This window comes from Hemitrygon akajei, chromosome 21, assembly GCF_048418815.1.
Source record: "Hemitrygon akajei chromosome 21, sHemAka1.3, whole genome shotgun sequence".
NCBI lineage: Eukaryota > Metazoa > Chordata > Chondrichthyes > Myliobatiformes > Dasyatidae > Hemitrygon > Hemitrygon akajei.
In genome coordinates, this window is record NC_133144.1 from 70,517,458 (window position 1) to 70,543,672 (window position 26,215).

The 26,215-nt window shown below is 43.2% G+C and overlaps 1 protein-coding gene across 2 annotated transcripts in view; it reads right to left on the minus strand.

The window, feature by feature from the left end:
* Positions 1–26,215, minus strand: part of LOC140714433 (vinculin) — a 306,627-nt gene that overhangs the window by 84,592 nt on the left and 195,820 nt on the right. For both annotated transcript variants that reach the window (XM_073025728.1, XM_073025729.1), the window contains exons 12-13: positions 12,264–12,463; positions 8,296–8,424 (exon numbers count right to left, since the gene is read on the minus strand). In XM_073025728.1, the coding sequence (XP_072881829.1) occupies positions 8,296–8,424; positions 12,264–12,463 (329 nt within the window). The remainder of the gene's footprint in view (positions 1–8,295; positions 8,425–12,263; positions 12,464–26,215) is intronic.

The window sequence follows — 26,215 nt, forward strand, 5'->3', positions numbered from 1 at the left end:
ATGCGCCTTGGCAAAAGAAAACCTTAAAGCCTCCCAGGAAAAAATGAGTCAGTGCTATAACCGGAGAGCGAGAGAACGAGAGTTTCACGTGGGCGACCGGGTCTTGGTCCTATTCCCGGTAGCTACCCACCTCCTGGGGGCGAGGTTTCAAGGACCATATACAGTGCGTAAGAAATTAGACCCGCTGAATTACGTGATCGAAACCCCCAACCGGCGAAAGCCGACCCAGTTAGTTCACGTGAACATGATAAAAGGGTATCACGAACCCACCCCCACGGTTGTTGGCGCGGCCATGAAAGCCGATGAGGTAGAAGGGGATGGTAAGGAGGGACCAGAACGGTTTGACAAGATAGGTATAGTCCCCACCAGATTAGAGAACTCTGTCGTATTGGCGAACCTTGCGGATAAAGTTGGCCACTTAAAGCCTGAGCAGTGGGAGCAGGTAATACAGCTCGTTAACCGGCACGCAGACTTATGTCCAGATGTTCCCCGAAGGTGTAGTGGGACGCAACATGATGTGATAGTTACCTCAACCCAACCTATTAAACAAGCCCCTTATCGGATGAATTCTGAAAAGAGCCAGCTAGTAGAGAAGGAGATTGAACATATGCTAGCTGCTGGGATAATCCGCGAATCCTCTTCCGCGTGGGCTTCTCCTTGCGTGGTTGTCCCAAAGCCGGACGGGACCATAAGATTCTGTACCGATTACCGGAAGGTCAACGCGGTCACCCAGACTGATGCTTACCCTCTTCCCCGGGTGGATGATTGCATTGATCAAATGGGGAAGGCAAGGTACATCACAAAAATTGACTTGTTAAAGGGGTACTGGTGCGTTCCGTTAACGGACAGGGCTCGAGAGATTTCAGCTTTTGTCACCCCGTCCGGGTTGTACGAGTACAACGTTATGCCGTTTGGGATGAAAAATGCCCCAGGGACATTTCAGCGGATGATAGACGCTGTGATAAAGGGGTTACCCACACCAAGGCTTATCTTGACGATGTGGTAGTTTGGAATGACACCTGGGAGGAGCATCTGGGGGCTGTAGAAAGTTTGTTTACCCGAATGTCGGCAGCCCACCTTACAGTAAACCTCGCCAAGAGTGAGTTTGGTCATGCCACGATCACCTATCTGGGGTATGTGGTGGGAGACGGGCAGTTGGCCCCTGTGCAGGCGAAGGTCCGGGCTATTTCCGAGGTCCCTGTACCCTACAATAAAAGGGCCCTGAGGAGGTTTCTGGGCATGGTGGGATACTACCGGAAATTCTGTAAAAATTTCGCGGACATTGCGCTCCCCCTTACAAAATTACTGCAGAAGGAGGAAAAATTTGAGTGGGGTCATTCTTGTCAGAATGCCTTTGAAAAGTTAAAAGCCGTATTGTGCCATGACCGTGTTAAAAGCGCCCGATCTGTTAACCCCCTTCTCCTTGGCCACGGACGCCAGCGATGAGGCGGCAGGAGCAGTCCTATTGCAGCAAGCGGGGGATGGAGTGGAGCACCCGGTAGCATATTTCTCTCGGAAGTTCAATAGACACCAGAGGAATTACTCTACCGTGGAAAAGGAATTGTAAGCGCTTGTGTTGGCGATACAACATTTCGAAGTGTACATTTGTCCGGCGCAAAGACCCCTAGTGGTCTATACCGATCACAACCCGCTGGTATTCTTGGACAATATGAAAAATAAAAACAGAAGGTTATTAAGCTGGAGTCTGATGCTGCAGGAATTCGATATTAAGATCCAGCACATAAAGGGGAGTGATAATGTGCTAGCGGATTGTTTATCCAGGTGCTGAATTAAATGTAAGATGTATGGCTCTGTAGTTCAAACGAAAAGCTTGCGTGTTGTATTAGATAAAAAAAAACCCTATAAGACTCATTGAGCTGAAGTTTGATGCTACCAGACTTTAGTATGGCACGTGAGGTTAAGGTATTAAAGAAAAGGGGCACTGTACTTGTTACCTGTTTAGATACTGACTTGAATGTATAACAGTAGTACTCTGTGAAGAGAAAAGCTTGTGTAGTATGTAGATTAAAAAAAAAAAGTCCTGTACCAACCTGTTTTTAACCGCTGGTTAAAAACCTGCTATGGGGGATGGTGTTATGCCCTCGGCCCCCTCCTTTGTGAGAATCGCAAGAGCCCTAGTCGAGGGGGGGTCAACTGACCCAAGAGAGAAAGAGACGAGCTGAATAGACACAGGAAAATGGGAGAGAGAGAGACGTGCGGAAGACCACGTTCTCCCAAGAAGCAGAATAAAGGCGACATTGACTATTGTCTCATGGAGACCACGTGAAAAGCCCTCGGGCAAAGTGGGCTGGTTGAGAGAGAGATCGCATTACCTGCAACCTGATTAGACACCTGCGATCCCGTGAAGAAGTATAAAGGAGGGTCTGAGGGGGGGAAACCCTCAGACGCACCAAGGAGACACCAAGGAAGCACGATACCGATTCCTGTGGGAGCGGGAAGCCATTTTGAAGGAAGCCACGTGCGTTAGATTCCAAATTTTGAATCTGTGGCTAGAACCAACGAAAGACTGCTTTTAACTAACAACGGGGAAGCCTGCTCCCCTGATTCCAAGGATTTGCTCTGCAAAGACAACGGGCAAGTGTTTATCCTTTCTAAACCATCTCTCTCGCTCTACAACGTGAAAACCCCAGCGGTTCCCAAAAGGGAGAAGCCTGCAAACTTCTGAGTGACTCTTTATATTTCGATTGGACTCAGTATTACCCCTAGACAACTATAGAGCTTATTTCTGATTGATTATTATTACACCGGTGTTTTAGATTGAGTTTTGACGATGTATATGATCTGAATGTTTTGTATTAACCATACGTTTGTGCCCTTTTTGAATAAAACGTTTGAAAATAGTAGCATCCGACTCAGCTGATCCCGCTATCTTTGCTGGTAAGTTACCTGGTTACGAGGTTACGTAACACATAGTATTGCCCTTTTGGCTCACTTTTTCTATTTCCTGTTGTAATCTGTGGTCCATCTCCCAGCTACTGTTGGGAGGCCTGTAAATAACTGCCAGCAACGTCCTTTTACACTTGCAGTGAAGGATTCAACACCTTGCGATCCTATGTAACACTTTTCTACATTTGATGCCATTCTTTACCAGTAGAGCCACATTAACCCCTCTGCCTACCTTCCTATCCCTCCAACATAACATGTAACCTTGGACATTCAGCTCCCAACTACAACCGTCCTTCAACCACGATTCAGAGATGGCTACAATATTGTACCTGGCAACCTGTAATATTGCAACAAGATCATCAACCTTATTTCTTATACTACGTGCAATTTTGATACAACAGCCCTTGAGTACTGTATTTGATGTCTTTTCTGATTCTGCATCCCTAATGTTTTGATACATGAGAAATAGGAGCAGGAGTAGGCCATCTGGCCCATTGAGCCTACCCCACCATGCAATAAGATTATGGCTGATCTGTCCGAAAACTCAGCTCCATCTATCTGCCTTTTCCCCATAACTCTCAATTCCACTACTATGTAAAATTCTATCTACCTGTATCTTAAATATATTTAGTGAAGAAACCTCAACTGCTTCCCTGGGCAGAGAATTCCACAGATTCATCACTCTCTGAGAAAAACAGTTTCTCCTCATCTCCATCCTAAATCTTCTCCCCTGGATCTTGAGGCAGTATCCCCTAGTTCTAGTCTCACCTGCCAATGGAAACAACTTTCCTACTTCCATCTTATATATCCCTTTCAAAATTTTGTATGTTTCTATAAGGTCCCCTCTCATTCTTCTGAATTCCAGAGAATATAGTCCCAGGCGGCTCAATCTCTCCTCATAGGTTAACCCCTTTATCTCTGGAATCAACCTAGTGAACCTCCTCTGCACTGCCTCCAAAGCCAGTATATCCTTCCTCACGCACAACACGCTGGAGGAACTCAGCAGGTCGGGCAGCATCCGTGGAAATGAACAGTCAATGTTTCCGACCGAGACCTTTCGTCAGGACTCATATCCTTCCTCAAGTATGGAGACCAGAACTGTACACAGTACTCCAGGTGTGGCCTCACCATTACCCTGTATAGTTGCAGCATGACCTCCCTGCTCTTGAATTCAATCCTTCTAGCAATGAAGGCCAATAGTCCATTTGCCTTCTTAATAACCTGTTGTACCTGCAAGCAAACTTTTTGCAATTCATGAACAAGCACTCCCTCTGCACAACAGCATGCTGCAATATTTCACCATTTAAATAATAATCTGCTCTTCTATTATTCCTTCCAAAGTGAATGATCTCGCATTTACCAACTTTGTATTCCATCTGCCAGACCTTAGCCCACTCATTTAACCTATCTATATCCCTCTGCAGACTCTCCACATCCTCTATACAATTTGCTTTTCCACTCAGTTTAGTGTCATCAGCAAGTTTTGCTATGCTACAGTCAGCCACCTCTTCCAAATCATTAATGTAAATGGTAAACAGCTGCAGGCCCAGCACCGACCCCTGGGGCACCCTACTCACCACTAACTGCCAACCGGAGAAACACACATTTATACCAACTCTCTGCCTTCTATTGGTTAACCAATCCACTATCCTTGCCAATACATTTCCTCTGACTCCATGCATCTGTATCTTATAAGTCTCTTGTGCGGCACCTTATCGAACGTCTTCCGGAAATCCAAGTACACGACATCCACCTTTTCCCCTCTAAAAAAACTCCATTAAGTTTGTCAAACAGGACCTGCCCCTTCTGAAACCATGCTGCATCTGTCTAATGGAGCCACTCCTTTCTAAATATTTTGCTATTTCTTCCTTAATGACAGCTTCCAGCATTTTCCCGACTACAGATGTTAAGCTAACTGACCTATAGTTGTCCATGTTTTGCCTACATCCTTTTTAAAAAAGTAGTGTGACATTTGCTGTCCTCTAGTTTGCTGGGACCTGCCCAGAGTCTACAGAATTTTGGTAAATGATTACCAACGCATCTACTATAACCTCCGCCAATTCCCTCAGCACCCTGGAATGCATTCCATCAGGACCAGGGGACTTATCTACCTTTAGGCCCTCTAGTTTGCTCATCACTATCTCTTTAGTTACAGTGATTTTATCGAGGTCCTCACCTCCCATTTCGTCCATAACATCCTTCTTTGGCATATATAGACTTGTCCTTCACTGTAAAGACTGACACAAAATAGTTGTTCAATGCCTCAGCCATTTTCTTATCACCCAATATCAATTTCCCCTTCTCGTCTTCCAAGGGACCTACATTGACTTGAGCCACCCTCTTCCACTTCATATTTATAAAAACGTTTGCTGTTTTTATATTTTGTGCTAATTGACTTTCATACTCTATCTTCCCTTTCCTTATTTCTTGTTTGGTTGTTCTTTGTTGCTTTTTAACGTTTTCCCAATCCTCCAGTCTCCCACTACTCTTTGTGACTTTGTACACATGAGCTTTTAATTTGATATTATCTTTTATCTCCTTAGTTATCCAAGGCTGGTTCTCCCCACACTCACTGTCCTTACTTTTGACTGGAATATACTTTTGTTGAGCACTGTGAAAAATCTCTTTGAATGTATTCCACTGTTCCTCAATTGCCCTACCAAATAGCCTGTGCTCCCAATCCACATTAGCCAACTCCTCCCTCATCCTGTTGTAGTCTCCCTTGTTGAAGCATAATACACTAGTTTTAGATCTAACTATTTCATCCTCCACCTGTATGTGAAATTCAATCATAGTATGATCACTCTTTCCAAGAGGATCCTTGACTACAAGATCGTTAATCTTACTTGTCTCATTGCACAGGACTAGACTGAAGAAAGCATTTTCCCTTATAGGTTCACTAACATGATACTCAACCTGTTGGCTGCAACTAAGTCCTATCACCTACCTGCCCTTCCTGACAGTCTGACTGCATGCTATGTTTACTTAATTTTTTAAACCATCATCCTATCTTGAGTCCTTACACTCTGGTTCCCACCTCCTACCAAATTAGTTTAAACCCTTCCCAACAGCTCTAACAAACCTGCCAATGAGAATATTGGTCCCCCTTGGGTTCAGGTGCAACTGTCACTTTAGTACAGGTCATACCTCCCTCAGGAGAGATCCTAATGATCCAAGAACCTGAAGCCCTGACCCCTGCACAAACTCCTCAGCCACACATTCATCTGCCAAATCATCCTGTTTCTACCCTCACTGGCACATGGCAAAGGCGGCAATCCAAAAATTACTTCCAGGGAGGTCCTGCTTTTCACTTTCTACCTAGCTCTCTAAATTCTGTTTTCAGGACCTCTTTGCTTTTCCTTCCTATGTCATTGGACATTGCCAGATATGTATCATGTTATCTGGCCTCTACCCCTCCTTCTCCAAAATGTTGTCAATGCAATCTTGAGATATCCTTGACCCCAACTCCTGGGAGGCATCATACCTATTCATGTCCACAGAATTTCCTGCCTGTTCCCTTCACTATTGAGTCCCCTATCACCATCAACCACTCCCTTCTTCTCTCTTTCCCTTCTGCACCACGGACCCATGCTCAGTGCCTGTAACCCAGTTGCCGTGGCGTTCTCCGGAGGTCACCCCCCCCACAAACATATCCAATGCAGTATACTTGTTTTTGAGGGGAATGGCCACAGGGGTACTCAACCCTAATTGCCTATTTCCATTTCTCCAGACGGTCACCCAGCTACTCGCTTCCTGCAACTTCGGGGTGACTACTTCCCTGAGACTTTGATCAATTATCTCCACACTCTCCCGTACAAGCTGAAGGTCATCCAGTTGCTGCTCCAGATCCCTAACACGGTCTTCAAGGAGCTGCAGCCGGATGCACTTCACACAGACTTAGTTCCCTGGGAGACTCTGGGTCTCCCAGATCTCCAACATCCAGCATGGTGCTGGGGAGTAGGTACAGAGGAGATGTCGGGGGTGAGGTTTTTTTTACGCAGAGAGTGGTGAGTGCATGGAATGGGCTGCCGGCAACAGCAGTGGAGGCGGATATGATAGGGTCTTTAAGAGACTTTTGGATAGGTACATGGAGCTCAGAAAAATAGCGGGCTAAGGGTAAGCCTAGTAACCTCTAAGGTAGGGATATGATCGGCACAACTTTGTGGGCCGAAGGGCTTGTATTGCACTGTACATTTCCTATGTTTCTATGAAGAACACATCACAGCCGTTGCTGTTGCTGGGACTTGAGGACCTGAGTTAAAGGGATAGGTTGAATAGCTTAGTTATTTACTTTGTGGAGCGTAGGAAAATGAGAGAAAATCTTAATAAGGTTTCCAAAATTATGAGGAGAGCAGATTGGTACAGAATGCATGAAGGCTTTTCCCCTTCATATTCGGTGAGACGAACTAGAAGTGATAGATTTAGAATGAAAAGTGAAATATTTAAGGGAATTTGCGGGAAAACTTCTTCACTCAGAACATAATGCAAATGTTATGAAAAATAACATCACAAAAGAGATTCTCTTAAACCTGAGGAATCCTGTCAAAGATTACCTGTAAATTTAATTTATCTTTCAATTAACCAGTTAGTGGTGAAGTTATGGTTACAATCAATCATTTCTCAACCAGAAAATCATATGGAAATTAAGTTATAAAAACATTACAATAATTATTGTTAAAATGAAACTTTTGCTTACTTATTAACAGTGCCAGAGTTAGCTGTTGATGTCTAATTTGGCATGGGTACAAGCAGATAGGGTACTGAAAGGGCCCACTGTTACAACTGTAATCTCAGAAGTTAGTTGTGCAAGAGTGAGGTTAACAATCTACCAAAATAAGAGCCCGTATGTATATTATTGATAATTTTTTTAATAAAGTTGATAGTGTTAGCAAACTTTTCATACAATGCAAAAAGACAACTGGTTACCAATTATTTTGGAAAATATTTCTAAACTGATCCAACAATTTATACAGAAATATAAATAATGTGGCAAGGCCATTTCTTCTGTTAAAGCTAAATTCTTAAATTTCACAACTCAAAATTTGACAACATTATTCAGTCTTGCTCTAACCTGTCCCCATACTTGGGTTTACACATTACTTTTCACATAATTTAGTCTTCTGCCCTACTTCCTCAGTTTACATTTAAGTAACGTCTTGGGTTTATCTTGAGCAGTTGATACAACCCAAGAACTTAATCACTAGGTCATGTTCACAAAGATATCAGGACCTAATTTTTTGTAAAGAAAATGTGACTCTTCTAGGAAGTGCAAATAAAACATTACAGTTAGTGATCACCATTTAATTGCCTCTTACATTTAGCTAGTTAGGTTAAACCAATATTTACATCAAACACCACTTTGTTAAAAACTTTCATAAATCCTATTACCTCTTCTCTATTTGGTGCATCTTGGGGAGAAGTGGCTGCCACAGCAAGCAATTTAATCGGTGTGGTTGTATCACTGAAAACATCAGATACTTCTTGGGTCATGACTTCTTGCATTTTGCCTTTTAGGTCCTTCAATTTAAAAAAAGTGAAAATGTTAATAATACATCAGAAAACTGCATGGGACTGAAAAAAAAGGATCTAGCATATATCAGCCCGATGGGACACACAGCAGAAACCCACATCAAGGAGCATGGGGTTGTATCCATTTGGGTCACTCAGAGAAATTTACAGTAGCACAGCATTGCAAAGACTTTTGGGATCACCTGGTAAAGGAAGCAATCAAAATAAAACTAGAGGAAAAGAATTTTAATAAAGACGAAGGTCTCACTCCAAGGAAGAACTGGAATTCGACTGTAAACAAAGTGGGAAACATAATTGGATGAGGACTAACTAATCAGGAGGGATGGACTACGGTGGTATAAATACCACTGGATTAGACATGCTCAGGCATCATCCCTTGATGAAGATGGCAGAATTTGTCATTGATATGTCAGTTATAATCCATACCTGTACCTGGCTGGAAGCCTGAGAAGTGTTTATTTGCACGAGACAAGTATGCAAAATGAATCTTGTGAAAGTTAAAGCGCTTTAATATACAAAGGGAACAAATCTCAAAAGTAAGTAAGTTTTGTTGGATAGAAGAACAATGACATTTATATTCATAAAACAGACATATTTTACAACAAAGAGAAACTGTAATGTGAAATACTTCGGAAATTAAATAAAATGCACAGCCATGTATTTATTCCTGGAGACTAACCAATACAAATTAAATTTTTTTTTAACATATTTCAGATTGAAGTGAGGGGGCTTTCAGGAATGAGATAGATTGGCTGGTTGAGTGACGTTACATCATCATACTCACACTCAAATTCAGCAAGACCAAGGAACTAATTATGGACTTCAGGAAAGGGAAGTTGGGAGAACACACATCAATCCTCATTGAGGGGTCAGCAGTAGAAAGGGAGAGTGCTTTAAGTTCCTAGCCATCGACATCGCAGAGAATCTATCCTGGGTCTAATACACTTATGCAATCATGAAGATGATGCACAGAGGGAGCATTCTAACTGGTTGCATCACAGCCAGGTCTGCAGGCTTCAATGCACTGGATCGCAAAGGGTTGCAGAGGACTGCACACTCTGCTAGCTCCATCACAGGCACAACCCTTTGCAACACTGCAAGTATCTTCAAGAGGTGGTGCCTCAAGAAACAGCATCTATCATTAAGGATCTTCACCACTATGACATGCCCCCTTTTTATTACTACTATCAGGGAAAAGGTGCAGGATTGTTAAGACACACAATCAATAATTTAGCTTCTTTCCCCATCATCTGATTTCTGAACGGCCCATCATCCCATCAACACTACCTCATTTTTTTTTATATATACATACTAATTTTGTAACCTGGTATTGGTTTACTATCATTACATGTACAAGGTATGGTGAAAAACCTAACTTTACAAATTTTTATATAGATTTATAGATTTTAATGTCTTTGCACTGTACTGCTAGTGCCTAACAACAAATTTCATGTCATATTAGTGATGATAAATCTGATTCTGATGCTGCAATAAGTTCTCAAAGTTGTTTCCATGTGGCAAAAGAAATGGATGATATCTATGTAAGAAAATCTAGTACAGAATGCCTAAGGCTGAAACTTCTGAAAAATAAGAGTATTAGAGAAACAAATGCTCAAAAGTGAATGACAATGTGGATGATCACTAGATGAACCTGCATACTTTAATTCACACAACATTAAGTGGCTGAATGATTAATACTAGCTGAGGTCAGAATATACTCATAAAAGAGAGCAAAAATGAAGAGAATTATAGAAACATAGAAAAATCTATAGCACAATACAGGCCCTTCAGCCCATGATTCTGTGCTGAACTTGTACTTACTTTAGAAATTACCTAGGGTTACCCATAGCCCTCTATTTTTCTAAGCTCCATGTACCTACCCAGGAGTCTCTTAAAAGACCCTATCATATCTGCCTCCACCACCGTTGCTGGCAGCCCATTCCAGACACTCACCACTCTCTCATTTAAAAAATTGCCCCTGACGTCTCCTCTGTAGCTTCCAAGCACCTTAAAACTGTGCCCTCTCATGTTAGCCATTTCAGCCCTGGGAAAAAAAACCTATCCACACGATCAATGTCTCACATCATCTTATACACCTCTATCAGGTCACCTCTCGTCCTCCGTCGCTCCAAGGAGAAAAGGCCGAGTTCACTCAACCTATTCTCATAACGCATGCTCCCCAATCCAGGCAACATCCTTGTAAATCTCCTCTGTACCCTTTCTATAGTTTCCACATCCTTCCTGTAGTGAGGTGACCAGAACTGGGCACAGTACTCCAAATGGGGTCTGACCAGGGCCCTACATAGCTGTAAAACACAAGACTATGAGTCATGTCAAGAAATTTGCAAAACACTACATTTAGTGGCAACTTTGAAAGGTACCTCCATACCTAATAAATTGGCCACTGAACGCATGTTTGTGGTTTTTGAGACTGTAGCTCATCCACTTCAAAGTTTACCGTGTTTTGCATTCAGAGATACTCTTCTGCACACCATTGTTGTAACACGTGATTATTTGAGTTACTGTCGCTTTCCTGTGATCTTGAACCAGTCTAGCTATTCTCCTTGGACCTCTCTCATTAACAAGGCATTTTCACCCACAGAACTGCCACTCACTGGATGTTTTTATGTTTCTCGTGCCATTCTCTGTAAACTCTTGAGGCCGTTGTGCATGAAAATCATAGGAGAGCAACAGTTTCTGAGATACTCAAGCCACCCTTTCCAGCACCAATCATTCCCCGGTCAAAGCCACTTAGATCACATTTCTTGTCCATTCTGATGTTTGGTCTGAACAAGAACAGAACCTCTTGACCATATCTGCATGCTTTTATACAGTGATTTACAGCCATGTGATTGACTGATTAAATATTTGCATTATTGAGGTATTCAGGTATACCCAACAAACTAATGAGGCATACAGGTGTACCTAATAAGGTGCTACTGAGTGCATATTTCAGCCTGAAAATATATTACATTGTGCTCACTGCCTTGTTTTCAATTAATCCATTAAGTCATTAAAGGATTATGTTGGCATCTATTCTAAACAATGCAATATTTACTTCTTAATATTTCTATACTAAGGATTAAAAGAACCAGTCTTATTCATGTTTAAACTTTACTCCGAAAAGATCCACTATTAACCACTGTAGCCTCAATATCTAATTCAAATTAAATAATGAAAAATTTTATCAAAAGAATTCAGTCTAACAAGGTCTAGTGAGTAATGACAGAGACAGTACACCATCTGGTGGAAGATATTCAATTAAGTCTGAAGGCATAAGAGATTAAAATGGTTGGTTAGTAAAATGGTTAACATCAGATACAAGGCCTGAATTAAAAACCTAATTCTTCCTTGAACTTTCCGGGTGGAAAAGTGCTATGGGATGATGGTTGGTAATGACAGAAAATTAGTTACAAACAGAACAATCTTGTTCTAATTCTGAAACAGGAGGGAAAGGAAGATGCATCTTACAGTCCAGGTGACAGGAACTATGAAGGCTAATCTGTTCAATGTGGAGGTCGGTGGGTGGATAAACCATATCCTTGTTTTGGCTAGGAAGAAGAGATACGAGCATAAAGATTGGGATAATATCCCTGTGAACCCAAGATAACTTATTTCATTATTATAAATTCCACAAGTAAATGCTCCCCAAATAAGGATCTGTTGAAGCATTAAGTCAAATCAACCTTGCTAATTTAACTTGAACAGACATAAAAGTTTATGATGAAACTGTTAATCTACTCAAAAATAGCATATGATAAGAGTATTATAAAAAGCATACTAAATGATATCAAATGCTATGTTCCCACAAAATAAGGTTCATAAACCTTTAATGCATCCTGTAGTTGTGCAGCAATTGCTCTGCCTTGAGGGCTGTCCCCTTCACCTCGAACTGCCAGATCAGCAAGCTGTCCAGCTAGGAGTTCTACTCGGTCACACTTCCCAGTCAGTTCCTGACGATAAGGTCCCATCAATGCATTGGCCAGTCGACGGCCTTCAGCAACAAGCCCACGGATAGCTGCCTGGCCTAAATGAGAAAGAAAACAAATTAGACGAGAATTAGTTCACTAGGTTAAGTTACATAACACCATTCTTTGCAACTACACCCATGACTTCCTGAACAACAGGATATAAAGATTTGCAACAACACCTCTGCTGGAGTTATCCTCAAGACTAGTGCCCCATAAGGCTACATCCTCCTACTCCCCCCTACTCCCTATACTCCCAATACACTCACAACTACATGACCAGAATCTACTCTAATTCCATCTACAAGTTCGCAGATAAAACCAACACAGTGGGCTGAATCTCAAATAAGGCCATAAGATACAAGATCAGAATTAGGTCATTTGACCAAACAAGTCTGCTCTGCCATTTCATCATGGCTGATACAATTTGTCTCTCAGCCCCAATCTCCAGTCATCATCCTGTATCCCTTCATGCCCTGACCAATGAAGAATCTATCAATGTCTGCCTTAAATATACATAAAGACTTGGCCTCCACATGACAAGTTATTCAAACCTGGAATCATTTTTGTGAACCTCCTTTGAACCCTCTCCAGTTTCAGCACATCCTTTCTAAAATAAGGGGCCCAAAACAGCTCACAATACTCCATGCAAGTTCTCAATGGTGCTTTATACAGTCTCAACCTTACATCCTTGCTTTTAAATTCAAGCCCTCCTGAAATGAATGTTAACATCGCATTTGCCTTCCTCACCACAGAATTAATCTGCAAACTAAACTTTAGTGAATCCTGTTCAAGGACTCCCAAGTCCCTTTGTGCCTCAGTTTTATGTATTTTCTCTCCATCTAGAAAATAGGCAACCCTTTTATTTCTTACATTAAAGTACACGACCGTACACTTCCCAAAACTGTATTCCTTCTGCTACTTGTTTGCCCTTTCTCCTGATCTCTCCAACTACTTCTATAGCCCCTCTACTTCCTCAAAGTAGCCCCCTTACCTATCTTCATATCGTCTGCAAACTTTGTAACAAAGCCATCAGTTTCATCATCCAAATCATTGACATGTAACATAAAAAAGAACAATTCCCTGTGGAAAACCACTAGTTATCGGCAGTCAACCAGAAAAGACTCCCTTTACTCCCACTTATTGCTTCCCACCAATCTTAGAAACATAGAAAAACTACAGCTCAATACAGGCCCTTCAGTCCACAATGCTGTGCCGAACATGTACTTACTTTAGAAATTGCCAAGGGTTGCCTATAGCCCTCTATTTTTCTAAGCTCCATGTACCTATCCAGGAGGTTCTTAAAAGACCCTATTGTATCTGCCTCCACCACAGTCATCAGCAGCCCTATCAACGCACTTACCACTCTCTGCGTAAAAAACTTACACGACATCTCCTCTGTACCTACTTCCAAACACCTTAAAACTGTGTCCTCTCATGCTAGCCATTCCAGCCCTGGGAAAAGCCTCTGACTATCCACACAATCAAAGCCTCTCATCATCTTATACACCTCTATCAGGTCACCTCTCATCTTCCGTCACTCCAAGGAGAAAAGGCCAAGTTCACTCAACCTATTCTCGGAAGGCATGCTCCCCAATCTAGACAACATCCTTGTAAATCTCCTCTGCACCCTTTCTATAGTTTCCACATCCTTCCTGTAGTGAGGTGACCAGAACTGAACACAGTACTCCAAGTGGGGTCTGACCAGGGTCCTATATAGCTATAACATTAACTCTCAGCTCTTAAACTCAATCCTACGATTGATGAAGGCCAATGCACCGCATGCCTTCTTAACCAGAGTCAACTTGCACAACAGCTTTGAGTGTCCTATGGACTCGGACCCCAAGAACCCCCTGATCCTCAACACTGCCAAGAGTCTGACCATTAATACTATATTCTGCCATCATATTTGACCTACCAAAATTAACCACCTCACACTTATCTGGGTTGAACTCCATCTGCCACTTCTCAGCCTAGTCCTGCATCCTATTGATGTTCCACTGTAACCTCTGACAGCCCTCCACACTATCCACAAGACCCCCAACCTTGGATTGGCAAAAGTTGATCCTCTGCTGCAAATTCAGCAGATTTAGTAAACCATCCCTCCACTTCCTCATCCTGAACATTTATAAAAATCACGAAGAGTAGAGGTCGCAGAACAGATCCCTGAGGCACACCACTGGTCACCGACTCTATGCAGACTATGATCTGTCTACAACCACACTTTGCCTTCTGTGGATAACCCAATTCTGGATCCACAAAGCAAGGTACCCTTGAATCCCATGCCTCCTTACTTTCTCAATAAGCCCTGTATGGGATACCTTATCAAATGCCTTGCTGAAAACCATACACACTACATCAACTGCTCTACCGTCCTCAAAAAATTCAATCAGGGTCATAAGGCATGACCTGCCCTTGACAAAGCCATGCTGACTATTCCTAATTATATTATGTCTCTCCAAATGTTCATATATCCTGCCTCTCAGGATCTTTTCCATCAACTTACCAACCACTGACTCACTGGTCTATAATTTCCTGGGCTTCTCTACTCCCTTTCTTGAATAAGGGAACAACATTTGCAACCCTCCAACCCTCTGGAACCTCCCCAGTCCACATTAATAATGCAAAGATCATTGCCAGAGGCTCAGCAATCTCCTCCCTCGCCTCCCACAGTAGCCTGGGGTACATCTCGTCTGGTCCTGGAGACTTAACCAACTTGATGCTTTCCAAAAGTTCCAGCACATCCTCTTTCTTAATGTCAACATGCTCAAGCTTTTCAATCTGCTGTAAGTTATCCCTACAATCGCCAAGATCCTTTTCCATAGTGAATACTGAAGCAAAGTATTCATTAAATACCTCAGCTATCTCCTCCGGTTCCATACACACTTTTCCACTGTCACACTTGACTGGTCCTATTCTCTCACATACTTCTTCTTGCTCTTCACATACTTGTAAAATGCCTTGAGGTTTTCTTTGATCCTGCTCGCCAAGGCCTCCTCATGGCCCCTTCTGGCTCTCCTAATTTCATTCTTAAGCTTCTTCCTGCTAGCCTTATAATCTTCTAGATCTCTATCAATACTGAGCTTTTCTGAGCCTTTTGTAAGCTTTTCTTTTCTCTTGACTAGATTTTCAACAGCCTTTGTACACCATGGTTCCTGTACCCTGCCATCCTTCCTCTGTCTCACTGAACATACCTATGCAGAACACCATGCAAATATCCCCTTAAAATTTGCCACATTTGTGCCGTACATTTCCCTCAGAACATCTGTTCCCAATTTATGCCTCCAAGTGCCTGCCTGATAGCTTCACACGTCTCATTTCTCCAACTAAATGTTTTACTATCTTGTCTGTTCCTATCCCTCTCCAATGCTATGGTAAAGGAGATAGAATTGTGATCACTACCTCCAAAATGCTCTCCCATTGAGAGATCCAACACCCAACCAGGTTCTTTTTTTGTAATTTATTTTTTTATTTAAGTTCATCATCAAACAAACATTTCCATAAGATGTATTTCAGACATTGTACATATATATCATATAATCGTATACATCACAAATCTCCACGAAGTATTTATCTGAGGTATACACTTATAGAAAAGAGTGGAAAGAAAAAACAAGCAAAAGGAAAGAACTACCGTAGATTCTGGACTACAGAGCGCACCTGATTAAAAGCCGCTGGCTCTAATTTTAGAAAGAAAATCAATTTTGTACTTGTACAGGCCGCACCGGATTTTAGGCCGCACCGGATTTTCGGCCGCACCGGATTTTCGGCCGCAGGTGTCCCACGTTGTAATATGAGATATTTACACAGAAAGATATTACACGTGAGGATTTTTTAACTTTTAATTAAATCCATATGGTAACATAAACAAATACATATTGCAAATGCTTTTTTTCGAACCGTGCCTGTAACGCGGCTACTTTTAAATATACGTTGCGTATACTTTTTTACTGAACAACATTCCAATATCTCCTAACGACTGGTAAAAAATATATATACTGCAGCCTACCAGGAAAAGTTATTGATCGCCTTTAACTTAAAAGCAGCGTTTTCGCTCCGCCGCTCCCCCCCGCCGTCCCGTTTATCGCAAACCGGCATTTTTCCCACAAGACGCGGCGAAACCGGGTGTGACGTCATAGCATCCCGCGATGTAGTACAGAAAACAAATATAGTTAAAACAGTTCTAACTTTAACTAACAAATGAATTACTAAGCGAAAATATTATAAACTAAATAACTGCCATAAAGGCAGCACAATGCTTTTCTTCGAGTGTTTTCCATGTTGATGAGGGTGAGTACCAATGACTGATTTACAATAATTTAATTGTGAAAGTGCGCTTGATTTATCGTACAATTTCATTGGACCTCTGTGAACTACTCATCAATTTTATTGGTCTACTGTTACGAGGCAAAATGTTTTTGGCGGCATGAAAAAAAACCATGCATTAGCCGCTCCGTATTAAAGGCCGCAGAGTTCAAAGCTGTTCAAAATGTGGGAAAAAAGTAGCGGCTTAAAATCCGGAATCTACGGTATGTACAAGTAGGGAGTAATCTTTTTTTTAACAACAGATTCATTGATTTGTGAGAATAAAATCAGGCTTATGCGGCATTATGTAGTTAAACCATTTTTCCCAGCATGAATCAAATTGTTCCAGCTTATGGTTAACAGAAGCTGTTATCTTCTCCATTTTGTAAATGTCCATTGCAATTTCCATCCATGTGTTTAAGTTGGGCTCTCCTATGATAACCATTTCCTAGTAAGAGTCTTTTTACCAGCCACCAACAGTATATTCATTAAATATTTATCTCTTTTCAACCATTCTTGAGGTATATATCCAAAATATATGCCAACACCCAACCAGGTTCATTTCCCAGTACCGGATCAAGTACAGCCTCTCCTCTTGTAGGCTTATTCACATATTGTGTCAGGAAACCTTCCTGAACACACCTAACAAACTCCACCCCATCTAAACCCCTTGCTTTAGGAAGATGCCGATCAATATTTGGGAAATTAAAATCTCCCACGACGACGACCGTGTTATTATTCAGATTTCCAAAATCTGTCTCCCTATCTGCTCCTCGTTATCCCTGTTACTATTGGGTGGACTATAAAGTACACCCAGTAGAGTTATTGACCCTTTCCTGTTCCAAACTTCCACCCACAGAGACTCAGTGGACAATCCCTCCATGATTTCCTCCTTTTCTGCAGCCGTGACAGTAGTGCTACACCCGACCTCTTTTTTTTCTCCTTCGTTCTCCTTTCTGAAACATCTAAAGCCTGGACCTCTAAGTAACCATTCCTGCCCCTGAGCCATCCAAGTCTCTGGAATGGCCACAACATCATAGCTCCAAGTACTGATCCATGCTCTAAGATCATCTGCTTACTTCATGATACTCCTTGCATTGAAATAGGCACATCTCAAACCAACAGTCTGAGCATATCCCTTCTCTATCACCTGCCTATTCTCCCTCTCACACTGTCTACAAGCTTTCTCTATTTGTGAGCCAACCGCTCCTTCCTGTCTCTTCAGTTCGGTTCCCACCCCCCAGCAAATCTAGTTTAAATTCTCCACAATAACCTTAGCAAACCTCCCTGCCAGGATATTGGACCCCTTGGATTCAAGTGCAACCCGTCCTTCTTGTACAGGTCACGCCTGTCCCAAAAAAAGGTCCCAATGATCCAGAAGTCTGAATCCCTGCCCCCTGCTCCAATCCCTCAGCTATTTATCCTCCACCTCACTCTGTTCCTATACTCACTGTCACATGGCACAGTCAGTAATTCTGAGATTACTACCTTTGAGGTCCTGTTTCTCAATTTCCTTCCTAACTCCCTGTAGTCTGTTTTCAGGACTTCCTCCCTTTTCCTACCCATGTTGTTGGTACCAATATGTACCATGACCTCTGGCTGTTGACCTTCCCACTTCAGGATATCATGAATGCAATCAGAAACATTCCGGACCATGGCACCTGGGAGGCAAACTACCATCCGTGTTTCTTTCCTGCATCCACAGAATCACCTGTCTGACCCCCTAACTATAGAGACCCCCATCACTGCTGTCTTCTTCCCTTCCCTACCCTTCTGAGCAACAGGGCCAGACACTGTTGCTTCCCCCAGGTAGGTCCCCCCCCCCCCCAACAGTACTCAAACAGGAGTACTTATTGTTAAGGGGGACAGCCACTGTGGTACTCTCTAGTACCTGACTCTTGTCCTTCCCTCTCCTAACTATGACCCACTTATCTGTCTCCCGAGGCTCTGGTGTGTCTAGTTACCTATAGCTCCTCTCTATCATCTCCTCATTTTCCCTGACCAGACAAAGGTCATCAAGCTGCATCTCCAGTTCCCTAACCCAGTCCCCAAGAAGCTGCAGCTCGACGCACCTGGTGCAGATGTAGCCGTCTGGGAGCTAGGAGTCTCCCGGACTTCCTACATCTGACACCCAGTACATAACACCAGCCTCACTGACATACTTCCTGTTTCTAATTCTCACAGGTAACTTACCTCGCCTTGACCGGTTACTACTGAAGCCTGAATGAGACAAAGTCCTACCACACTGCCTCGGATCACTCTATCAATGACTGCTCCACTAGGCAGTGTCTCACTTCTATGCCTCAACTTTCCCTGCTATCTAACTCACGATTGGTGCTCCGGATATAGCTGCTGATAGGCCACATACAATGGAGAAATGCTCTTTTTAGCTCCCTTTTTAAATAACCGCCGCCGACCTGTGAGAAATCCCTCTTGGTAAAGCTCTATTGATGCCGCTGATAGGCCACGTACAAATCAGCCACTGCTCTATCCATGCTAATATCATTTCCTGTAATATCATGAGCTCGTAACTTGTTGTGGTACTTTGTCAAAGGCCTTCTGAAAATCCAAGTACACAACATCTCCTTTGTCTATCGTGTTTGTTACTTCTTCAAAGAATTCCAACAGACTTGTCAGGCAAGGTTTTCCCTTGAGGAAACCATGCTGACTATGACTTACTTTATCACGTGCCTCCAAACACCCCTGAAACCACATCCTTAACAAATGACTCCAACATCTTCTCAACCACTGAGGTCAGACTAACTAATTTATAATTTCCTTTCTTCTGTCCCCCCTCCCTTCTTTAAGTGTGGAGCGACATTTGAAGTGTTCCAGTCTTCTGGAACCATTCCAGAAACTAGTGATTTTTAAAAGAATGAATGAAGTAATAATGAATCAAGTGCACAGGAAGGAGATAGAAAGTCTAGTGGAATGCTGTCATGATAATAACTTTTCCCTCACTGTCAGCAAAACAAAAGAGTTGGTCATTGACTCCAGGAAGCAGGGCAGTGTACACATTTCTCTAAATCAATAGAGCTAAAGTCAACACAAGTGAATCTGCAGATGCTGGAAATAAATAAAAACACAAAATACTGGCAGAACTCAGCAGGCCAGACAGCATCTATGGGAGGAGGTAGTGACGACGTTTCGGGCCAAAACCCTTCATCAGGATTGGAAGGTCGGAGGGGATGGTGAAGACCCGGCAGGGTTGAGAGATCAGGTCCGAGGGGGGTGGGAGGCTGGTGGAGTCAACGGTGAAGGGGTGGGGGTGAGAGGAAGCTGAAGCCCCCGAGGACCTGGGAACTGGTGACTGAACCTCAGGCTTGGACAGATCAGATGGCAGCATGGTGGTGGGGGGAGGGGAGAGGGGGGGAGATGGCAGCATGAGGGGGTCCGACTGGAAGTTCAAGTTGAAGTCTCTGAGGGGGTGTCCATGGCTGTAGGAACCCGCGTTGGTGGTACAGGAGTCAGGGTTCGGAGTCTGTCCAGTGCCATGATTGGCAGCTAAAGTCAAGATAGTTGAGAACTTCCAAGTTCCAGTTTCACCAGTAGCCTCTCCTAGTCCAATCACGAAGATGTCATAACCAAGAAAATGCATTACTGCACAGCAAGCTAAAGAAATTTGGTATGTCCCCAATGACCCAACAATTAGTATTGATAAAAAATGGAAAGTATCCAATCTGGATGCATCCTGGCTGGTCACGTCAACTGCTCTGCCCAAGACCATAAGAGTCTTCAGAGTTGGGGACACAGCTCAGCACATCACAAAAACTAACCTCACCTTCATGGGTTCTATCTACACTTCTCATTGGTTCAGTAAAGCAGTCAACATAATCAAAATCTCCTTGCACCCCAGACACTCTCTTTCCACCTCTCCTTACACAGAAGATGCAAAAGCCTGAAAGCATATACCACACAAGAACAGCTTCTATCCCACTATTATAATGATAAGTAGGCCTCTTGTACAGTAAAAATGAACTCTCAAAGATCAGAGTTTATCTCATAATGGTCTTGAGCCATTTGCCTGCTTGCACTTTCAATGTAACAGTAACACCAAATTTTGCATCATGATATTGCTTTCCCTTGTAAAGTTCAAGTTCAATGTAAATTTATTTTCAAAGTACATGTGTGTCACCAAAATTAACCCTATGATTAATTTTATTGCAGGCATATTCAAATCCATAACCATAACAGAATCAATACAAGACCACACCAACAGGGCAGACAACCAGTGTGCAAAAGACAACAAACTGCAAATACACAAAGGAAAAAATAACAAATAAACAATAAAAATCTAGAATATGAGATAAAACTAAGTCCATAGGATGTGGGAACAGTTCTGTGAAGGCACAAGTATAGTTGAGTGAAGTTATTCTCTCTGGTTCAACACCCTGATGGTTAAGATGTAACAGCTGTACTTATACAAGGTGGTGAGAGTTCTGAGGCTCCTGTATCTTCTTCCTGATGGCAGCAGTGAGAAGAGAATATGACCTGGGCAATGAGGGACCCTGATTATCGATGCTGCTTTCCTGCAACAATGCTCTGTGTAAATTCTCAATGATGGAGAGAGCTTTCCCTGTGATGGACTGGGCCATATCCACTTCTTTTTGTAGGATTTTCCATTCAAGGGCATTGATGTTCCATACTAGGCTGTGATGCAACCAGTCAATATACACTCCAGCACAATCGATAGAAGTTTGTCAAAGATTCAGACGTCATGCCAAATCTTTACAAACATCTAAGGAAGCAGAGGCTCTGTTGTGCTTTATCTGTGAAACCCCAATGGTTTCCTTGGCTGTCTAAGTTGAGGGAATACACACTTTAGTTCTGCCAAACCCACCCCAAACCCCAGTTTGTGAGGATGCTGTGTAATACTGTATACCACACAGTAGGCTTATTCAGAAAGTCAGAAAGTATGGGATCCAGGGAAGTTTGACCAGGTGGATTCAGAATTGGCTTACCGGCAGAAAGCAGAGGGTCGAGGTGGAGGGAGTACATTTGGATTGGAGGATTGTGACTACTAGTGTCCCACAAGTATCGGTTCTGGGACCTCTACTTTTCGTGAATTTTATTAATGACCTGGATGTGGGGGTAGAAGGGTGGGTTGGCAAGTTTGCAGACGACACAAAGTTTGGTGGTGTTGTGGATAGTGTAGAGTAGTGGTCGCCAACCCATTGATCGCGATCGACTGGTCCATCTTTGAGACTTTCCCAGTAGATCCCGAAAAAAAATGGAAAATAAATACACAAATACTGTTGAGAGATTGCTTCCGGGTTGCAGGGTTTTAGTTCTGTTCTTTCTGCCCAGTGCGCAAGCGTATAGCCCCCCCCCCCCCCGCACTACACAGTGTACTTCAGTGGTCCCCCAACCACTGGGCTGCGAGGAAACGATATGAGTCAGCTGCACCTTGTCACACCTCATTCCTCATTCATGATTTGGCGATATGAAATGATATGAGTCAGCTGCACCTTTCCTCAGTCCCTGTCACACCCATTGATGAACTTGAACCCACACAAGGTCATCAGTTGCCTAAACGCAGTGATACCCGTGCACCAGGGATCACTGGTTGGCCTCACGCGGCCAGTGGGAAGTGCCGTTGCTACTGGCCTGGAGCGCGGACAGCTGGGCGCCGCCTCTGAACCTGTTTAGCACACCAAACGTTCGTAGGAAACCCGGTGCTAAAATATTCGCAGATGTCCTAATTCGGGCTCAGGGTTTCGTAAGCAGCAGAGCAGCTACCTCGCTGCAATCTACTGAAACAAACTTTTGTCGGCCAATAGATCCTACAAGGGGAGGGGGCACGCATCCTGTCACACTCATCCTCGCTCGGTCGGTCCCTCTTCTCCAGACTGCGACCGCTGCGGCCCCGCTGTGGTGAACTACATATACCTGTCTGGACACACCCACTGCTGACTGCTCCTGTGGCCCCTCCCACTGACTGTGGCTCCTCCCACAGACCCCGGTATAAAGGCGATTGAGGCCTGAGCCCGGCCCTCAGTCTCCAGGATGTAGTATGGTGGTCAACTACTGCTTGTTCTTTCTTCCAGTCAATAAAAGCCCATATCTCGCCTTCACGTCTCAGAGAGAGTTATTGATGGTGCATCACCCTCCACAGGGACCTCCGGCCCTGACCTCGTCCTCTCACCCCACCCACAACCAGCCGCACCTGGCCAAGGCGTCTAGCGGCCAGCGGGCGGGCGGGAGGCTGGAGTTCGGGCCCGGAGGCTGTCTAATGAGGCAATGAAGCCCTCAAAACTGCTTCGGTACCTTGAGTCCAAGCACCCTGCACTTAGAGACAAACCTGTTGAGTTTTTTTCCAGTGGAAAAAACGTGAGCAGGCGGGACAGAAGCTAAGTGCCGAGAGCCGCAAAAACTAAATTGCGGGATAGACTGGACATATGGAATCAGCTTTGAGTATCGCTGTATTCCCGTCGTGTTTAACAACCTCTGTACTATTCTACTCTACCTGCTACAACTCTGTGCCAAGCAACAGACAGCACACTGCATATGATTAAAATATTTATGAATCTTAACTTAACTAAAGGGTTAGTTAAGAAAGAAAAAAAGAGTCCATTATAATTAAACACTCAAATGTGTACAAGTTGAAGCTCAACTCTTCCCAAGATTCATATTCAACGATCCTCAGTTGATCTCTGCATCTGGCTCCATCAAATCATGGTCCTCCACCAAGTTGAATCCTATGACCAGTTCTCTCCAGTGTCTTCTCTCTTCATCGTCCGCCGAACAAAAGACCCAGCTCACATTTCCAAGCAGCTGTTACCTCTACTATAACCTAAACACTGCTTCTATAGAAAGACTATCATGTTAACAGTGAAACCTTTCCCAGGGTGTTACACTCTCCCCCCAACAAAATTACTCATGTCCCCATGACATTGAGATAATTTGTCACCTCTTCATACAAAGCAAAAAGTCCAACCCAGGTGTAAATAGCAGTGACATAGATCACCAAGGGAAAAGGTGCTACACTCTGTTCCCTGGGTGCGACATAGGCCAGCCTATCTGGGTGTCTCCTCTTATATCCTTGGTTCTGCTTGGTAGCCAAGACCTCAATTTGTTCATAAGCCTTCTGCAGCTCCCTTTTCATATCAGCCGCATACTTCAGATAAATGTTCTGTTGTAGATCTTCCCTGCCAGTCCCAAAACAGAAGTCAACGTGCAGCCTCGCCCAAACATCAGATAATACAGCAAGAACCCAGTAGCTTCATTCTGTGTACAGTGTAATACAGGTCCAATATGTTGACCTCACTTGTTCTTTTTACTGATCGCCAAGGTTTGAAGCACGACTAGCAAGGTCCAATTGAACCTCTCAGTCTGGGGATCACCCTGTGGTTGATAAGGCATAGTCCTCAACTTCTCTACACCAAGCATGCTCAGTAACTCATGTATGAGCCTACTCTCGAAATCCCATCCCTAATCGCTATGTATCTCCCTGGGGAGGCCATAACAAACAAAATACTTTTTCTATAACACTTTGGCCACCGTGGACACCCTCTGATCCTTAGTAGGGAAGGCTTGCACTTATCTGGTGTAGTGATCCGTAATGACCAAGACATTCGCTATGTTGCTGGCATCTGGCTCTATTAACAGGAAATCCATAAACACCAGGTCAAGTGGCCCCACACTCTGCAAGTGGGATAATGGAGCGGCCCTCGTAAACAGTGTCTTCCTTCGTACACATCAAATACACAACAGTACTCTTCGACCTCCTGTTTCATTTGGGGCCAGCAGATCCAATCTCTGAGCAATCCATAGGTCTCATCAGCCCCCAAATGACTGGAATCATCATGCAGTGACTTCAACACAATACCGTGATACTTCTCAGGCAGAACCAACTGGGAACACTGAGGCCTGTCTGGATGCAACATGACCCGGTATAAGATCTCAGTATCAGAATCAGGTTTATTATCACAGGCATGTATCATGAAATTTGTTAACTTAGCAGCAGTAGTTCAATGCAATACATAATATAGAATAAGTAAATAAATCAGAGGCAGGTTTTGTAACTTATCAATCAGGATTGTGGGAATGATGGTGTTAAATGCTGAGCTATAGTCAATGAACAGTGTCCTGACATAGGTGTTTGTGTTGTCCAGGTGGCCTAAGGCCATGTGAAGAGCCATTGAGATTGTGTCTGCCATTGACCTACTGTGGCAATAGGCAAATTACAATAGGTCCAGGTCCTTGCTGAGGCAGGAGTTCAGTCCGGACATGACCAACCTCTCAAAGCATTTCATCAATGTAGATGTGAGTACTACTGGGCAATAGTCATTAGGGCAGCTCACATTATTCTTCTTAGGCACTGGTATAATTGTTGCCTTTTTGAAGCAAGTGGGAACTTCTGCTCGTAGGTTGAAAATGTCCTTGAATACTCCAGCCAATTGGTTGGTACAAGTTTTCAGAGTCTTACCAGGTACTCCGTTGGGGCCTTCTGCCTTGTGAGGGTTCACCCTCTTTAATGACGGCCTAACATCAGCCTCCAAGACAGAGATCACAGGATCACTGGGTGCAACAGGGATCTTCACAGCTGCAGTTATATTCTCCTTTTCAAAGCAGGCATAGAAGGCATTGAGTTCATCTGGTACTGAAGCATCGCCGCCATTCATGCTATTAGGTTTCGCTTTATATGAAGTATTGTCTTGCAAACCCTTGCCAAGGTTGTTGTACATCCGATGTCACCTCCAACCTTGTGCAAAATTGACTCTTCACCCTTGAAATAGCCCTCCATAAGTCATACCTGGTTTTCTGGTACAGACTGGGGTCACTAGACATGAATGCCACAGATCTAGCCTTCAGCAGACAAGGTACAGTCGGCCCTCCTTATCCGTAAGTTCCACATGTGCGAATTCAACCAACCGCGAATTGAGAAAACCCAGAAGTGCTCTTCCAGCACTCGTTCTTTGAGCATATACAAACTTTTTTTCTTGTCATTATTCCCTAAACAATGCAGTACAACAACTATTTACATAGCATTTACATTGTATTAGGTATTATAAGTAATGTAGAGATGATTTAAAATATACGGGAGGATGTGCGTAGGTTATCCTGGACCGGGATTGAAAAAAATCAGAAGTTCTCTTACTAAGTAAGTCGGAACAGCTACATCCAGTATTATTTAACATCAGTTAGTCAAACGTTTGTCTTAGAAAATAGTATATATTTTACCTTTCTATGCATATAAAACACTTAAGAAACGTATGTATCTCAATAATTAAACAACTGTGTTGCTTAGTAATAATTGTAGCTTTCATTGGGGCAGGGCCTTTCTCAACTTATCCTTTAAAATTGCTCCGATCATTGACTGACTGTAGCCTAAAGATTTTCCAATGACTGATGGCGTTTCACCTCTTTCCGATCGCTTTATTATTTCCACTTTATTTTCAACCGTGATTGTGATTATTTTCGTGAACAGAAACACTGCAGATTCAGAGCTCCACCGGGTCCTGAAGACCACCGCTCTGAGACAGGTTAAATAAGGTCCGGGGTTT